The sequence below is a fragment of the Elephantulus edwardii genome, unplaced genomic scaffold (assembly GCF_000299155.1).
Source record: "Elephantulus edwardii isolate Elephantulus edwardi_28Jun2011 unplaced genomic scaffold, EleEdw1.0 scaffold00102, whole genome shotgun sequence".
Classification (NCBI taxonomy): domain Eukaryota; kingdom Metazoa; phylum Chordata; class Mammalia; order Macroscelidea; family Macroscelididae; genus Elephantulus; species Elephantulus edwardii.
Genome location: NW_006399852.1, coordinates 8,128,604 through 8,145,653, shown reverse-complemented (window position 1 = coordinate 8,145,653; position 17,050 = coordinate 8,128,604). Strand labels below are relative to the sequence as shown.

The window sequence follows — 17,050 nt, the reverse complement described above, 5'->3', positions numbered from 1 at the left end:
GGAAACTCTATGAACTTTGATGTTGGTAGTTACTGAAAGGCTTCGGCCTTTTTTTCATAAGATCGCTATGAGTCATGCTCAACTCAAAGGCAGTCAACAACAACAACAACGGGTCAGTTCTGACTCAACTACACATAACAACAACAATATATTGAACTTGACTTTGATTTCCTTTTCTATCCTCTGTTTTCCTCTCCTGTTACTTGTCGACTTCTTGTTCTTATCCTGTTATTTGGCATTGAATTATTCCTGTGTTTCTGTCTGTTAAGTCTAACTGTATTTTAGATATTCCAGAAACCCCTAGTTCTGTGTAGAATGGTCCTTGAAATCTTGCTAGCCTCCTATTGAAATTTCTTATCCGTGTGTGTACACTTCCTGGGCTTCAGAAAATACCCTTTATTAGAGATAAACTGCTGGATAGACTCCCACATGATGAAGTATCCAAGATATGTGGCTTGCCTTCACTTGTGTTTTCTATATTAAAAAAAAAATTATATTAAGGTAAATTAATCTTCTTTTCTGAGAGTATTTCCTTCATAACTCAGAGCTATTCTCTGGTAATTATACTTCCCATTTCTCTTGAGGATGATGGAATGAAAAAATATCTTTGAATTTTAATAACTAAATTTCTATTAAAGAAAAATGATATTATTTCTTATGTTAACTTGTTACAGTTGAAGCTTTGTGAATAGATTAAAAGTTTTAACGTCACCAGAAGTGTTTATTTGTCAAAATAACAATTTTTCTTTTTTTTTCCTGAGTAAACTTGTAAGTGTAGCAGGAAAATTGCGGTTCCTCTGGCCAGTGCAGTGCTGTCGTTATGTTATCTGGCAGCCACAGTTCAAAAAATAGTGTTGTATATCTTACTTGGCTATAAAATGTGTTGCTTTCCTGAGGTATCCAAATTATTTTTCTCTTTCTCTCTCTCTTTTTAAAACAAAAATTCATAGAATTGACCCCTGAGGAGAGAGCCCAGAAGATTGCCAAAGCCATGCGCAAACAGTCCTCAGAAGTTAAAGAGAAGTGGGAAAGTCTAAATGCTGTTACTAGCAATTGGCAGAAGCAAGTAGACAAGGCGTTGGAGAAGCTTCGAGACCTGCAGGGCGCGATGGATGACCTGGATGCGGACATGAAGGAGGTGGAGGCGGTGCGGAATGGCTGGAAGCCTGTGGGGGACTTACTCATCGACTCGCTGCAGGACCACATTGAGAAAACCACGGTCAGCTTCACTGCCTTTAATAGAGTGTGTGACAAATGTTGTGTAGTTAAATGTCACACATGTAATGAAAGCCACATATCTAAGTTGTTGTCAAATATTGTTAGAAGACCAGCACCAGGAAGCACTTCACCAAGTCAGGAGATAGGAATTTTCCTAATACAGGTATCTTCAGCCATAATGACCTCCTCAAATGACCACAAACAGGTTTCTACAAACAGTAGTTCTCTTCCTTTGTTTTGACACTTTCAGTCATCCCGCTCTGCACCTCTATACAAAACAGATTATAATTTCACTTGCTTTGTAAAATATTTTAAACTCACAGTGGATGCCATAGCATCAGAACTGACTCATAGCTGACCCTCCTGTGAGGATTTGGGTACTGACCGGCCGTCTTTCTCCCATTGAACTACTAGTCAGTCAGTTCCCACCTCCAGAGAAGGAGCACTATTATTACTGCAACACCCTCCTTTGTGCTAACCTCCTTATTGTTTCTCTCTTGTTTCCATTCCAATGTATTTGTTGAAGGAATGGAATTGTCTGTCTCCTGGTGGTTCCCATAGTCTAGATTCTGCAAGTTCAAGTTCACAGTTAACATGTTACATTGTAGCATGTTCTCCTCTCTGTATTCTCTGTAAATTGTGAGTCAGATATAGAGGTTTAATCACAAATTTACTGTCTTAGGGAGGATTTTCATCTACAAATTTTCTCTCATTGTCTGAGTTTGTGAGTTTAAGGATTAGATTAGCCAAAAATCTTGTATTTAGTCAAGAACTGCTCAGAATTAAGACTGTTAAATTCATGGTCTAGACTCCCTTGGTGTCCTAGAACATGTCAAGAAGAACGTTCCTAGAATTTACATGTAAAGAGACACAAATAGCTGGTTTAGAATGGAATGGTTCCTGTAGTAGAATGATAAACCCTTCACTCGATAGTAAGGATCTCTGATAGTAATGTTTTAGGCACCTTGTGATACCAAGCAAAAGGCTGTATGTCTCTAGCCTTTCAAATCTTCCAACACTGCCATGGGAGAAAGATGGGCAGTCTCCTTCCATTAAGATTTACCACCTCGGAAACCCAGTGGAGGGTTTCAGTGCACCAAACCAACTCAGTGTCAATGAGCTTAGTGTTGAGTTTGACACTGGATAGTGATGAACTAAATAAAGAAGAAATTAAATGGACAATAAGAAAGTGCAAGGATGAAAGCATCTATCATGATTGGGATTTTTCCTTGCATGAACACCACGAAAGCTACATGTATATACCTGAGAAATATTGCAGGTTGGACTCCATAACTCTGCAATACAGTAGATCTCCCAGCAAAGCAAGTTGCATGAATTGTTTTCTTCCCCAGAGCATATAAAAGTTATGCGTACCCTTCAGTCTGTGCGTGCCGTGTTCTCTCAAAGTGGGCACATGCTGTTGGAAAAATGGTACCAAGAGACTTGCTCAATGCACAATTGCCACACACTTTCATTTGTAAAAGAGTGCTTTCTTCGAAGCACAGGAAAGTGCAATAAAAGAAAGTAGGCTCACAAATCTTTTATGTGCAAATATTGGATAACTCTTAAACTCTGTATCCAGTAACTGAATGAATAAGAAAAAGAAGGTTTTAGGAAAGTAATTCAATACTTATGCAAATTGCATAAATAAGTATATAGACAGACGAAGGAATAATAGTAATAGATAACATTTTATTAAGGCATACTGTGTGCCACCAGATGTTCTTAGCTTCTTTGCATAAATATCCCTTTTAATTCTCACATCTACTCAGAAAGATAGTAACTATTATTATGCTCATTGTAACAAAAGGTAAAACTGAGCATATTCTTAAACTCACACCACTAGTCAGCACTGGAATTAGGATATTTTTCCTATGTTGCTTTTCTTTTCATTTGTAGAGTCCATTTTCATGATGGTCTTAAACACAACCTTAATTAACTATTTTGATTCAGTGGTTTAAAAGTTAAATATTAAGTTGTTTATTACTAAAAGCATTAGTAGCTGTCATCTTTCACTGTAAACAGAAGTTTCCAGCTACACTATGAATTCAGTGTGCTTTTTCTAACAGTCCTTAATACTATTTCCATGGATAGATTTGTTTTAAAAACACCAGCTGGAAATAAAGTCTTTAGCATAGCTTCTTTGAAACTTTGCATCTCATTTATATAAGAATGGGTTTAAAACACAGAAAATCTTCAAGACAGTGGTTTTATTTTTTAAGAAAAAAAATGTGCTATTGACCTTCCAGAATGCTTTTGAGTTATGGTAAGCATGTACTTATTTGACTTGGGAAGTATTACTTCATGGAAAGAGTAGGATAAAAAGAGTTGTATCTGGACTTATTAAAGCTTGTATTTGGGAATTGTTATTCCTATTTGATTAAAGGAAAAAACCAAAATCTTTTTAAACATCAAAATCTTTTTAATCCAGTCTTTGCTTCAATGGAAAGCTAGGCAAGACCAACGTTAATGTTTTACGAGGGAAGAATTAAAAAACTGAATTAAACTATTTGAAGATCTTATTTGGGGGGGGGAATAGCTCAAAGTTTTTTAGTAAGATTAGTATTTTGTGTTCTATAATATACTTCAGATTTCATAGAAACAATTTTTTTAAAAAAATTAAAACCCAAATCTAGCACAGCCAGTGAGTTGAATCAGACTCCTGCCAACCCCATGGATTTGCATAGTCATTCTCTACTTGTACTCTGTAGGTATTTTGGCTGTCGTCTTTACCGAAGCAGATCCACGTGTGTTTCCTCCATGGTGTAACTGGGTGGGTTCATTGCTGGTTTTATGTGCTGTAAAATTGACTCTGACTCATGGAGACCTTGTGAGCACTGAATCTAACCCTTGACCTATTTTGTGCCAAGTTCAAGTTCACTCATCGCTGATATTCACAGTCACTGTGTCTGTTCATCCTGTTAAGGGTCTTCCTCTTTCACTGGCCCTCCACCTTTTCCAGCATAAACCGTTTCTCCAAGGTTAGCAATCAAGTTCAAACTTATTTGCTCCACCAGGGGCCACTTTTATTTTTTTAAATTGAGCCTCTCAGCAAAAAACCTCCTCTAACTATAAGCAAGTGAAAAAAATATTTATTGATTACTACCAAATACTAATGAGTTGATACCCACGTAAAATACTGAGCAGCTGAAACATAAAATCAAGGTAAGAGAATAACACAAACGTCCCTAAAGTTTTCCTTAACCATTCTCATTTGCACACTAGACATCTGGAAAAGGGTTTGGCATTCACATCTGCCCGTGGGCTGCCAATCAGCACTGTTAACGCTACCAGATGTTTCTGTTTCCATAGTAAGAAAATGGCACAGACCTATTCTCTCGTGGGAAAGTACAGCCTAAACGTGATAGATAGAGCTCTTTATATTAGAATTCACAACAGTCCTGAAACCATTTTAAAACTTAATTTGTTCCAAGCCTCTTAATGCAGAAATTTTTAAAAAACAAAACCATTTTCTCCCTATAATGAAAGATTCGCATTGCCATAAAACACTCGACCATAAAAACAGCAAGTAAAATCCAAAGACCTTGTTTATCAAAAATCTCCTGATGTTTTCACCTGTGGCTTGGAATGACAAAACATTTTTGTTGACAGGATACAAATGAAAATTCTATTATTCTACAGCACTTTTAAAATCTATTCTAAAGTAATAATCTAATTAGAGAAATGTTTGCACCACCTTCTTGAAATCAGTTATTATTTAAAATTCTATAAATCTCAGAACATCTTCTAACATTGAATTTGTACTCTCCAACAGCTAAAAAAAAATACAATGATGTTGATTTTAACAGCTGATTAAAATTCTAGAGTCCTCCCAGGTACCCACAGTGAGAATATTAATGTGCAATATTAGAACTACGGCCAGAAAAATCTTGAAAGATTTAAGTTCCATAATTATTTCCAGCTGATTTTCAGGGAACCCAGGCCCCTCTAGCCTGAAGCTCTCTTCTCATCCTCTTCCCACTTACATCTGTCTTGATGGTGGTGTTTTGTCATCACATTGGAACCAACCCATAGCTGATCCTCCAGCAGGTTTGCCAAGGCAGTAACTCACACAGGAGGAAGTTACGCATCCTCTTCAAGCAGCTGGTGGACTCAAACCATGTGCCTTTGGGATTGCAGCAAGCATCTTAGCAGTAGGCCAGCAGAGCTCCCTTGCATCTTTCTAGGGCTTATATATGAATTGTTAATTCTTTTGGACTATATGGCTTCGGTTTTAGCACTGCTATTTTTAAAATTTAACGGTATTTGTACATTTCTCTAAGTATACACATCCTAAAAAATCAAAATCCATTTCCATTGAGTTGATACGGACTCTTGGTTACCTTATAGCATATAGTAGACCTGCCTCATGCATTTCATGTGTTTCTCTCCTGAAAAAGCTTGTGGGTTTGAACTACTAACCTTTTAGGTAGTAACCAAGTGCTTAACCACTATGCTATCAAGGCCCTTCAGATACCACCAGAAACCCTTCTATGCGATTCCAGCCTCAATAGAATGATCAACACCAAACATCACAACCCTTAACTTCCTTCTCCTCTCGTTTTGTAGCAAGTCTTCTGTCTTTTGCAGCTTTCCCTCTTCCACCTACTTTGGAAATGTGGTTTCTTTGCAGGATTCTCCCACTAGTTGTCCCCTATGCACGTACTGCTACGCCCGGCATCTTTACCTGCCATTGAGACCTGGAGCCTCCGAACTGCTTTTGCAGTTTACTGGTCATCTCCAACAGAGCAGTTCCGTGGGGCTTTGAGGAATAGTTTCCTTCTTTTATATATATATATGGTATTTTTTATTAATCAGGTGTCTCTTGGTAAGGAGTTGCACTGGCAGCCCATATATAAAAGGTACGTGGTTCAAGTCCACCAGCAGCTCTGTGGAAGAAGGATGGACAGTGAACCCCTGTGTGCTTAACTGCCTCTGAAAACCAGGTGGAGTGTTTGCTATGGTTGATTCTGTCTCGGTACACCACAACCAATAATAGTAATAATAATAATAAAAACTGCATAATAAAGACTATTTTTAGACTATACGTGAGGTATTAAGGGAAGAGAATGGTTACTTTCTTTTCTGAGTCCAAGAGTTTCCTTTGTTCTTGCTTCCCCCCTGCCCTTCCGTCATCCTCCTAACCTCCTCCTTCCTGCACCATCTCTCTGTTCTGTGTCCAGAGGTGGCATTTGCCAATTCAAAGCCTCACTTACCTCTTTTTCTATAGTACCCTATCTTCCTGCCCCACCCCTAACTACAGACAGTGAACATAAGTGATTTTGAAAGGGAAAAACCTTCTCCTCGGGTATGTAATAGGCATAGATTTTGTGATTAGGAAAGCGGCTTTTACTGGTGACTCTCTGACTTAACAAGTTCAGATCGAGTTGTTGCGTCAGGTAAAAACATTAAGGTAGACATTTGAATGAGGAGGGTGAAAAGGAAATTAAAAACATAATCAAAAGTTGGAATTAGTAAGTGGATAATAAAAAGTGCACACTTATTTGTCCTTAAGAAGAATATCAGAAATATTAAGAATTTAAAAGACTGGTGCCCTAATGGCAAGAAGCTGCACTCCAAATCCGAAGGCAGTCGGTTCAAATCCACCAGCTTCTCTCTCCACAGGAGAAGGATGGGCAGTCTCCTCCAGTGAGATTAACTGCTTCTGAAAAATGTACTGGAAGGTCAGCTATGGGTCAGTTCTGACTTGAGAGTATACAACACAACACACACACGCACAAAATTACAATTATTCTTCTTAAATAGTTAGATGCCCTGGGAAGGGTGACTTTGGTAATCTGGGTTAATAAAAACCTGAATTATGACAGATTTCTGTAGAATCCCTGGGTGGTGCTGAGATTAACTGAACCAGTAGAGGTTCAATGCTACATACCTGATTTTGAGATAAAAGATCTAGCAATCTAGTTCCAGAAAATAAGCTACTGAAAACCTTTTAGAGTGCCTTCTCTCTTCACATGAGTGGATTTGCTCTGCATAAGAATTAACCCCACAAGAGTGAATGTTGTCTGTTCTTTGTTTTGTTTTGTGTAGCTGATGGCTTCAGAGGTGGCCTTGGAGTTGCCCTTGAAGGAAGGGCGGAAGTACAGGCGTGCCTCATTTGGCTCTGCCGGGCTTTATTTTCCACTTCCTGTTACTTCATTTCTTTACAGATTGAAGCTTTGTGTCAGGTAGATCTGTTGGCACCACTTTTTTCCCAGCAGCATATGCTCACTTTGAGTCTCCGTGTCACATTTTGGTAATTTTTGGTCTATTTCAAACCTTTTTTAATACTACTGCACACTTAATAGAGTACAATACAGTATAAACGTAAGTTTTACATGAACTGAGAAAGCAATAATCAAATCATGTGATCGGTTTGATTTTGCTACATCGTTGCAGCGGTCTGGAATCAAGGGCGCAGTACCTTTAGTTCTGCCCTTATTCGCTTTCATTATATTCTGATATCATTTTCACCCATTTCTTCTAGGCATTTAGAGAAGAAATTGCACCAATCAACTTAAAAGTAAAAACTATGAATGATTTATCCAGTCAGCTCTCTCCACTTGACCTGCACCCGTCTATAAAGATGTCGCGCCAGTTGGATGACCTTAATATGAGATGGAAAATTTTACAGGTATCTGTTCATTTTTGCCCCAAGTTTGTGTTCACACCCTGGTTGGTTTTTAAGCCAAATCTCAGTGTTCTACCATCCATCATTTTTTCTCTCCTTTTCGACTGCATTTGATAAAGAACTGAGCATGTAACAGCATCAATTATTAAACTTTTAGTATCTTGAGTTCAAAGGCTACAATTATTTAAAAAGCTCTTAATGTACTATTTTTAGATATCAATTGTACAATATTTAGAAAAAATTACATTAAAATATTCACAATTATAACTTGTAGTAGGTTCAGAAATATTTTTTCCATAATGTTTCATAAAGAAATCATTATTATACCTTAGATATATAGAAATATAGATGGTTTTTTGCTACTGAAGAAAAGAAATTAAGAAAATATTTATTCTTCTTCTTCCATCTGCTTCTTTCTTAGGTAACTGGGTCATTTTCCCCAAGATGACATGTTTGTGCTATTGCAGTGTTTACCTTTAGTTCTTAGATCTTTTTTTTTTGGGGGGGGGGAGCCTCACCCAAGAGTTGCCAAAATCATCACCGAGGGTTCGCCAATCACAAAATTCTGTTTTAACAGAACAAGATTCCCCTCAGTCCTATGCAGTTCCATGGTCACTGGTATCCTGGAGCCCATTGCTATTGGACCACTTTTGGGTCAGTCATCTCACAGAACTATCTTAATGTTTTGCAGACATTCCACTTCACCAATCTTTTTCAGCAATTGGTCTTCTGATAATTTCTTGCTTCTGTGATGCGTTCCAGTTGTATTTATTCTATGACTGATTTGTTTGTTCTTCTGGAAGTCTGGGGTATAGACAGTATTCTTCATAAATACTTAGAATGAAACAATTTTCCTCCTTTTTCATTCTCTGGATTTCTGATGCACCTGCAGCAATTGAAAAGATCATGACTTGGGTCAGGTGCACCTTAGCATTAAAGATATCTTAGTTCATGGTTGAATTAAGACAGTTGTTTTAATGACTCTAAGCCTTGTCTTGGGTATAGCTGAACCGAACCAAGGAGGACCCTCTAGAGCCTGGGTAGGCATCAGCATTTGCAGGCTGCCAGTCAAGAGCTTTTTCACAGTCAGTGCCCAGCTCTTTGGCTTCATAATCTTCACTCCCCCTAAAATCTAACAAGATAAATTGTATTGAAAACTGGGGAGGCAGGGGAATGAAGTCTTTCTAAGTTCTCTATTAGGTTAAAATGTGGTATCAAATATCCTAACTATTAAGATGTGTATGTACTTTTGATATAGAATACTATTTTTCAAGAGGTATAAAATGATATAAGAAATCGGTCCATCAAGGTGATTTAGACTAAAGGACAGAATTGCCAGTGAGTTTGCCATTAGGTTTTCAAGGTTCTGCATCTTTACAGAAGCAGGTGCCATATCACTGCAACAACTGAGCAGCTTACAGGTTTGAACCTAGGACATTGCAGTTAGCAACTGAGGACTTAACCACTGTGCCACTGTTGTGTTATGTGCTGTCGAGTTGCTTGTGGCTCGTAGCAACCCTATGAACAGTAGCTCTGAACACTGCCCTATCCTGAGCCAATCTCATTATCTCTGACACACCTACCCTATTACCCTAGTCACTGTGTCATTCCAACTCCTCCAGGGTCTGTAGTATACGTTTCTTGGACGAATTGACATATATAATGGTTTCATATTTTCATTGTGTCTTTGAAGAGGTAAGAAATTAGAATGTTGCATGTGTGAATCTTTTGCTGTCCTTGAAAGGAGCACCACTCATCTGGAATCATCAGGGCAGAATCCACTGGACTCATATTTGTTTTCTAGTGAATGGACCATAAACTGGTTTGATCTTTTTTTTTTTTCTCTTCTATTCCTTTTCTCCAATTCTTTTTTCTTCATGTAAGTGTTCCTATAGTCCATCTTGATTTTATTTCCATTTTTCTGGTCTCATACTCTTTAAAGGTTAGAAATCAGAGATATTGTTACACTTGAAAGCAGATGTGTAAGCTGCCGTCCTGTTGCTGATCCTGGTAACCCCCTAAGCTATGATGTTAGTTGGTGGTTAGATGAAATGGGGAAATCTGTGTTTTCAGCAATGCTAGCTTGAAGGTATAGCGTCTTCTTTATTCCTTCTGAATTTAAAGTGTAGCATTTGGATGCTTATAGCCTAGAGGAACAAAGTACACACTAACGCTATATAAAGAGCTTCAGGAGAAATCTAACTGCCCAGTGACCCAGAAGCACACACTGAAAGACAGGCAACTGAAAAGAAGATTGACAATCCAAGTGGAACCACAAATGCCACATAGGTAAAGACCAGGGACCAAAATTGGCATCGATAAACCATGTGCAGTTGTTACTGATTTACATTGGTTTTTCACTCCAGCAGCTCTGCCACATTTTTATTCTGTTGGTAGCATAACTGTAGAGTATGCATAACTAGATTTAGAGCATATTTATTTATTTTTAAATATTTCCTTTTAATTGGATCCACAGTCAACATCTGTGGAAGAAGCAGGAGTCAAGAAACCAAAGGATGTGTTGCACTGGGCAGGTCGGCTACAAAAGACTTAACATAATGATTGATACAATCATTCATTTACAGTGTATTTCATTCATGTACATTGTGTTTTATACAATCTTCCATTTACATTGTTTTGTGCAATCATTCTTATGTATTCTATTTTATATAATTAATTACAATTCATCTATTTCTATTTTTTACCTCATCTTTTCAAGTCCCCATTAAATCTTTCCTATTCTTCACACCCCTGCAAAATCCAACCACACTCTTATCCTAACACTTCCCCCATTTCTGTCCCCTTCTCCTGACCCTCTTCCCACTCAGGACATTTCTCTACATCTTACTGGTGGTCCTTCCATTTTTACAATAACAGTCTTAGGTAGTATTTATCCTTAAGACCCTGAGTTAGTTCACTCAGCATCATGGTCTCTAGACTCCCACATTATAGAGGACTTTACAAAATCATTATTGTTTAGTGTTGCCCAAACCATTCATTTAATGATGGACATTTGGGCTATTTCCGTATTCTTGGTATTGTGAATAATGCTGCTATTAGCACAAGTGTACATATCTCCATTCATGTCTCAGTTTTCATTTCCTTGGGATATAGTTATATTCCCAGCAGTACAATAACTGAGTCATAGGGGATTTCTGTGTTCAACATTTTGAGGAAACGCCAAACTGTCTTCCACAATAGTTGTGCCATTTTACAATCCCAGCAGCAGTGCATGAGAGTTCTAATCTCTCTTCATTCTCTCCAATATTTATAGCTTGCTGTCCTTTTAAACTTTTCCACTGCTCCTGGGCTGCATGTTAAAAAGCAAAACACCACCCTGAGCACTAAGATTTGCCTGACCTACGTGATACTATTTTCCGTGGCTTCATATGCAGGCAAAAGCTTTGTGATGAGTAAGGAATACAGAGAAAGAGTGGGTGCGTTTCAGTTGTGGTGCTGGCCAGAAATGTTGAATATATCATGGACGGCAAGAAGAACAAACAAACTGGTTTAGAAAGAAGCGCAGCATACCCCATAGAAGAGAGGATAGCAAGTATACTTTGAACAAGTTGTCAGGAGGGTTCGGTCCATGGAACGCAACCTCATTCTTGGTAGATAGCAAACGAATACAGTAGATTCAATGATGGGTTGAAACAGCATTGATTATGAGGAGAATGCAGGACAGGGCAATGGTTTCTTCTTCTAAACTTAGAGTTTCTATGGTTCAGAGCCTGCTTGACAACATCTAGCAACAACACAAACCAGCAACTGAATATCCCTTGGTTTACATGCTTAGACACTACCTTGGAGGGGGAAAAAGACATTGCATACCTACATGGCTTTTCACTCTATACTACATGGGGAAAGGAAATAAGGTATTCCTATCTGTGCATATTTCATGAAGTTGGAGAAGAATGTGTCCATCTATCACAAATGCTGTTTACAGCTGTGAAGCCTTGGCTCTCAAATCCCAAGTGTAGTTTCTGAGGAAAGAGCTGGCAGGTGCCATTCTCGTTGCATGAGTGAACGCCCTCTTTAACTGCTCACCGCAAAGCAAATACCCAGTGCTCATTTCATTTTCTCTTGAGTGGGAATCCTCCTTGGATCTCTTTCCATTTCGTGAAACTAGGTACTACTAATGTAAATCTTTTGTAAAAGCAAAGTGATACGAAACAAACTTGCAGAAGACTGTCTTTGTCTCTAGTACTAGCCATCATATCTTGGACAAGAGCATCGCTTATTATAATAGATACTGTTAAAGTCAGCATTTCAAACCCCGTTTTCTCCATCTTCTGTATGTGTCCAGGTGTCAGTGGATGAGCGCCTCGTCCAGCTTCAGGAAGCCCACCGAGACTTTGGCCCATCCTCCCAGCATTTTCTCTCTAGTAAGTGCTCATCAACTCAATTGATCTCATTAACTAAACAAATTAGCATCCTGTCTTTCATTCAAGCAGCAACATTCTTCCTTCTCAATATAGTTCTTTACATTAAGTAAAATGTATAAAGGGAAACATTAACATCAGTGATGATACTGTCTGTTGGTTGCTTTTTGCCAAGTCATAATTGATGAGTCATCAATGTAGATTAGCAGTGAGCTCCTCTGGAGTTAGGAGTTTTCACTACACCTTGTACTGAGGTAACTCATAGGAGTTTTCAATAGACCTTATGCTGTGATAACTCATAGTGTCCTATCCTCGCTGCCTGTCGTAGACAAATCCTGTGACTATCTTCACAAAAAATGTAAATTTTTTTTCTTTTTTAAATTGTAAAATTCACTTTACACCTTGAAAAGGGCACCTTCACTTTTAGACACACCAGCAATGTTAAAAGGAAAAAAATGCCCACCCCTACAACTCTTTTTTTTTTTTCATTTTTTAAAAATTTTATTATTGTGTGTGTGTGTGTGTGTGTGTGTGTGTGTGTGTGTACCATCAAATTGGATCTGTCTGGTACAGGAGGAGATTGTCCCTTTTATTATTAGTGTGTGTGTGTGTGTGTGTGTGTGTGTGTACCATCAAATTGGATCTGTCTGGTACAGGAGGAGATTGTCCCTCTGTCTCCAGCAGAGCATCTGGTGGATTGGAACTGCGTACCTCTGGGTGCAATGCAGCTTCTTGCCACTAGGCCACCTGAGCTCCAGCCAGAACTCTTGAGCTAATTCTTTTTTAGATTTTCTGCAGTCGTACTTCATTTTTCTTCATGTCAAGCAATGTACATGTAGCTAAACCACATTGTAGATTTTAATGTAATATCCTCTAACAGGAATTTTTAATTTTGTGGACTCCTCATGAGATCTTGAATACATAATTTGAGATCCATCTTTATTGTTTATAAGATTCCTTCTGAAGGCAGTTGAAGAATGTGGGATTTAGATTTCGCAGCCTAGTTTTAAACCAGAATCCTGCCTTGTAACAGAGCTATGGATCTCTGAAAGTTAATTTCAACTTAAAATGTCATAAATACCTCCTTCCTATGGCCGCCTAGAGAATTAAATGAACAAAACCTATGGAGTTTCAACAGGCACCTAACACAGTTCTTGGCACAGATGGTTTCAGTAAATGTTAATTCCATTTATTTCCTCCTCTGGCCAACATATGTAAGAAAGAGTTTATTTAATTTAAATTAAACCCACTTAAGTAAAATTTAAAACTTAGGAGAAAGCTCATTTGACAGTCATGTTAACTTTCCCTTTAATTAAATGTCTTATATTTGTATATTCTCTTAATCTCTTCATCACTTTGTTTTAATCTGCTTTGCCTCAATTAAAATGAAAGGGTTTTTTTTTATTTTCACACTATCAAAAATACAAGTTATCTACTTCTTGTCCTTACAAACACACACACACACACACACACAGACACACACACACACACAGATTCATTCATATGAGTGCATTTATGGATAATACTATTTTTCTGCTTTATAAACGTGAACCCTTAGATAATTTCTCTTTGGAAATGTGTACTCTTTCCTTGGACACACTGTCAACTTAGGTGACGGATGTATTTTAAATCTGGGGTCCCATCATTGTTGAAAAAGTAAATTGGTTTCTGATGTATTTATTATACATTAATTCCTGCAGATTTCTTAAGCTTGATTTTGTAAACTATAAAGCTATCTCCTGAGACCAAATTAAAAAGGAATTTTGAAAAGTCGTTGAGATCATTTTTATGGTTCTGTTGTAAAGATCAGTCTTCTATTAGTATTGAGGGAAAACTCTAGTTTCTCTAATAATAATAATAATCAAACTCATGTTCTTCACTCAAGTACACTGCCTTTTATGGTCTTGGCACTGGCTCTCCAGGGAGGCCACAGTTATTCAAATCAAAACCATTATTAAGGCCAACAGAGAAATGAGACAAAAATCCCAATTACTAAATATAATAATTATTGCCCCTTGGTGCTTAGAATCCGTGGATGTGTTCTGGCTTGGACATTACCCACAGTTATACAAGGAGCCTGTTTATTTAGGCACAAAATGAAAACTGACCGAGTAGCCAGTTGCCAGCAGTGAAATGAGGTTGGCTCTAATGAGAAATTTACTAGAACTAGCTCCTCATTTCCATCCCTTTTTTATACTGTACATGGACATAGTTGGAAAAGAAAATACTTGCCTTTGTGTGAGTACAAAAATTGTTGAACTGGCGTCAGAAATGCTGATACTGTGGCTCAGCTCTGCCATTTCTTGCCTGGCTGTGGGCGTTTGGGCAAATGATTTCACCTCTGTGTGTTGAGTTTCCCATCCATCTGTCAGGTGGAACACTAATGTGTTTCTTGCTGGCTTCCTTATCAGAAGATATATTACTTGATTGATCAGGTGAACAATAACAGCAGGTAATTCACAGTTCCCAGAACATTCCACCAAAGGAGATCAAGAAGGTGGCTTTGGACTTTTCTAAACTCTGAAAGCAAGATTGGAAAGAAGGATGACTCGAAAGGGTAGCACGTGGATGGAGCAGCAGGATGCTTTGACATCTTGAGGATTGCAAGTAATGTCACAAAACAATGTACGAATTACTGAACAAGAAACCAACTTGCTGTGGAAGTATTTACCCAAATTCTATAAAAAGCTTAAAAAATAAACACGCATTTAAACCACAGTGAAGTCTCTTAACTAGCCTGTTGTATGCAGAGATCTTAATAATAGTTTTACTTCCAACATCTGGTTCATTGTCCTGTGATGTTCTTTAAAAGAATGTCAAAAGCTATATATGATTAAGTATTATTATGACAGGAGTCCATGATAAAAGCTGCATAGTGGAGTGGACTTGGGGAGAGGGACTGTATAACAATGAAAGAATTTTTCTTTTACTTTTCAAAGAAAAGAGCAAATTGGGGGGGCAGGTGAAAAATGCAATAATGAATGACTAGAAATCCAAAGTTTCTGTAAATGTTCATTAAAATTAATAATAAAAAGAAAGTAAATCAAGGCAAAAGGGAAAAAAATTATGTCAAATAAATGTTGACTAAGTAGGATGAAAAACTTAAAATGCTATGATGCAAAAAAAAATTCAGGAAAAGCATTGGTAACAATTGACTGTTTTAAGTTTTAAAGATATTTTAAAAGGTTTATTTGAATTAGCTTGTCTGTTTAGTGAAATTCTGTAATAGCTCTAGATTTATGAGTGGTGATGTTCTTAAGTGAGGCTATAAATTATTGGTTTACTATTGGGTAATATTATTTATAAGTAAGGAGTAACCAAAGTTTTAAAAAAAGTTTAAATATCTTTGTAAAAATTGAGATAGCAAAACCTCAGTTGTAATAATTAAGTATAAGATAATCTCTGTACATTTCCAATGAAAAGAAGTATTTGAGAATTCCTCAGTTTTGATAATTGCCTCCGTTATTTGCCACTCTGTGACTATTTTTATTTTAATTGCCTCTTTTGTATTTCATGTAATTAAATTTATATAATTATTATAATTAATATTTATCTCATTAATGCTATCTCTACTAAGCAGCGCTTCATGTGAATGTTACCCAAGTGAAGAGTGCTATGAATTAATCTAGAGACATCAGCCTTAAGACCTCTAGATTTTAATTTGGATACACCAAGAAAAGTTAATTTTAGATTTTGTTTTATAAAAAAAGTTCATGAATGATTATTGTGGAGTAGAACCCAATAAGCGGCCTTGTCAGTGTTCACTCACATCACAGTTAAAAAAAAAAAATTATAGAATGAAGTTTCCAGCTGGCACTGAGTTTTCCATTTTAAATTGTAATGTTTTTCTAAGCCATTAAAAAAAATAGAACTCGATTTTTTAAAACATTGTATTTATCAGCATGTTCAGTTTCTTAGGATTGACGCTAGAAATGGAATCGTGTTGTTTCTTTGCCTCCCTTCAGAGAACCTTTAAATCCATTCTTTGTTTTGGCCCAGCTGATGTCATAATTACAGGAGTGCGGCTACAGGAACAGAGCCCCCTCTTTGAATTTGCTATGAAACGAGTTCAGTTGTTTTGCATTAAAGTGGGAGACTTTTGGGTTAGCAGAGGTCCCAGTAACCTCCCTTTTTTCCCCCCAGCTTCAGTCCAGCTGCCGTGGCAGAGGTCCATCTCACATAATAAAGTGCCCTATTACATCAAGTAAGTTGATTTTTATTCTTCTTTAGAACACCATGAAAATAACGTTATGTTGATAACTCAGAAGTTGCCTCCCTATAACTTTAAAAAATTGAATTGAGTGGCATTTTCCATGAGGGGTTATGTATGTATTTTTAATATGTGAAATAAATTACCTTAAAAATCAAAGCAATAGTTATAGTTTATTATTGATAGAAGCTTATATATGTTAAGTTGGTATTTTCAAAGCAGACTTTAATATATATGGGGTAAAATGGCATGATTCTAAATGATCTTAGTTTCCAAAACCATACTGATACTAAAACATTTTTATTTGTCCTAGAAAATTAATTTAACAATGGCCTATATTCTTCTTATTTTAACCCATCTAAGTGCAAAATTTAGTATTTTTATCCTGAAAAAGCCAACTTTTTCCATTTCGATTACTTAAAATTAGACAATTAGTCAAGGCTCATCAGTCTTTACCTATCTGTCTGTCTGTCTGTCTGTCTGTCTATCTATCTATCTATCTCTCGAGATAATTTCACCTTTTGACATTTTATAAATTTTCTAAAATTTCAACAGGGTTTGAATAGGATTTGGTCCTGGGTATGTTGTTGTTGTTGTTGTTGTTATGTG

At 37.1% G+C, this 17,050-nt stretch overlaps 1 protein-coding gene across 1 annotated transcript in view; it reads left to right on the top strand.

The window, feature by feature from the left end:
- UTRN (utrophin) overlaps nt 1-17,050 on the top strand; it is a 704,039-nt gene that overhangs the window by 565,731 nt on the left and 121,258 nt on the right. Inside the window, exons 54-57 of the mRNA XM_006891679.1 lie at nt 951-1,219; nt 7,706-7,852; nt 12,156-12,234; nt 16,375-16,435. Of these exons, the coding sequence (XP_006891741.1) occupies nt 951-1,219; nt 7,706-7,852; nt 12,156-12,234; nt 16,375-16,435 (556 nt within the window). The remainder of the gene's footprint in view (nt 1-950; nt 1,220-7,705; nt 7,853-12,155; nt 12,235-16,374; nt 16,436-17,050) is intronic.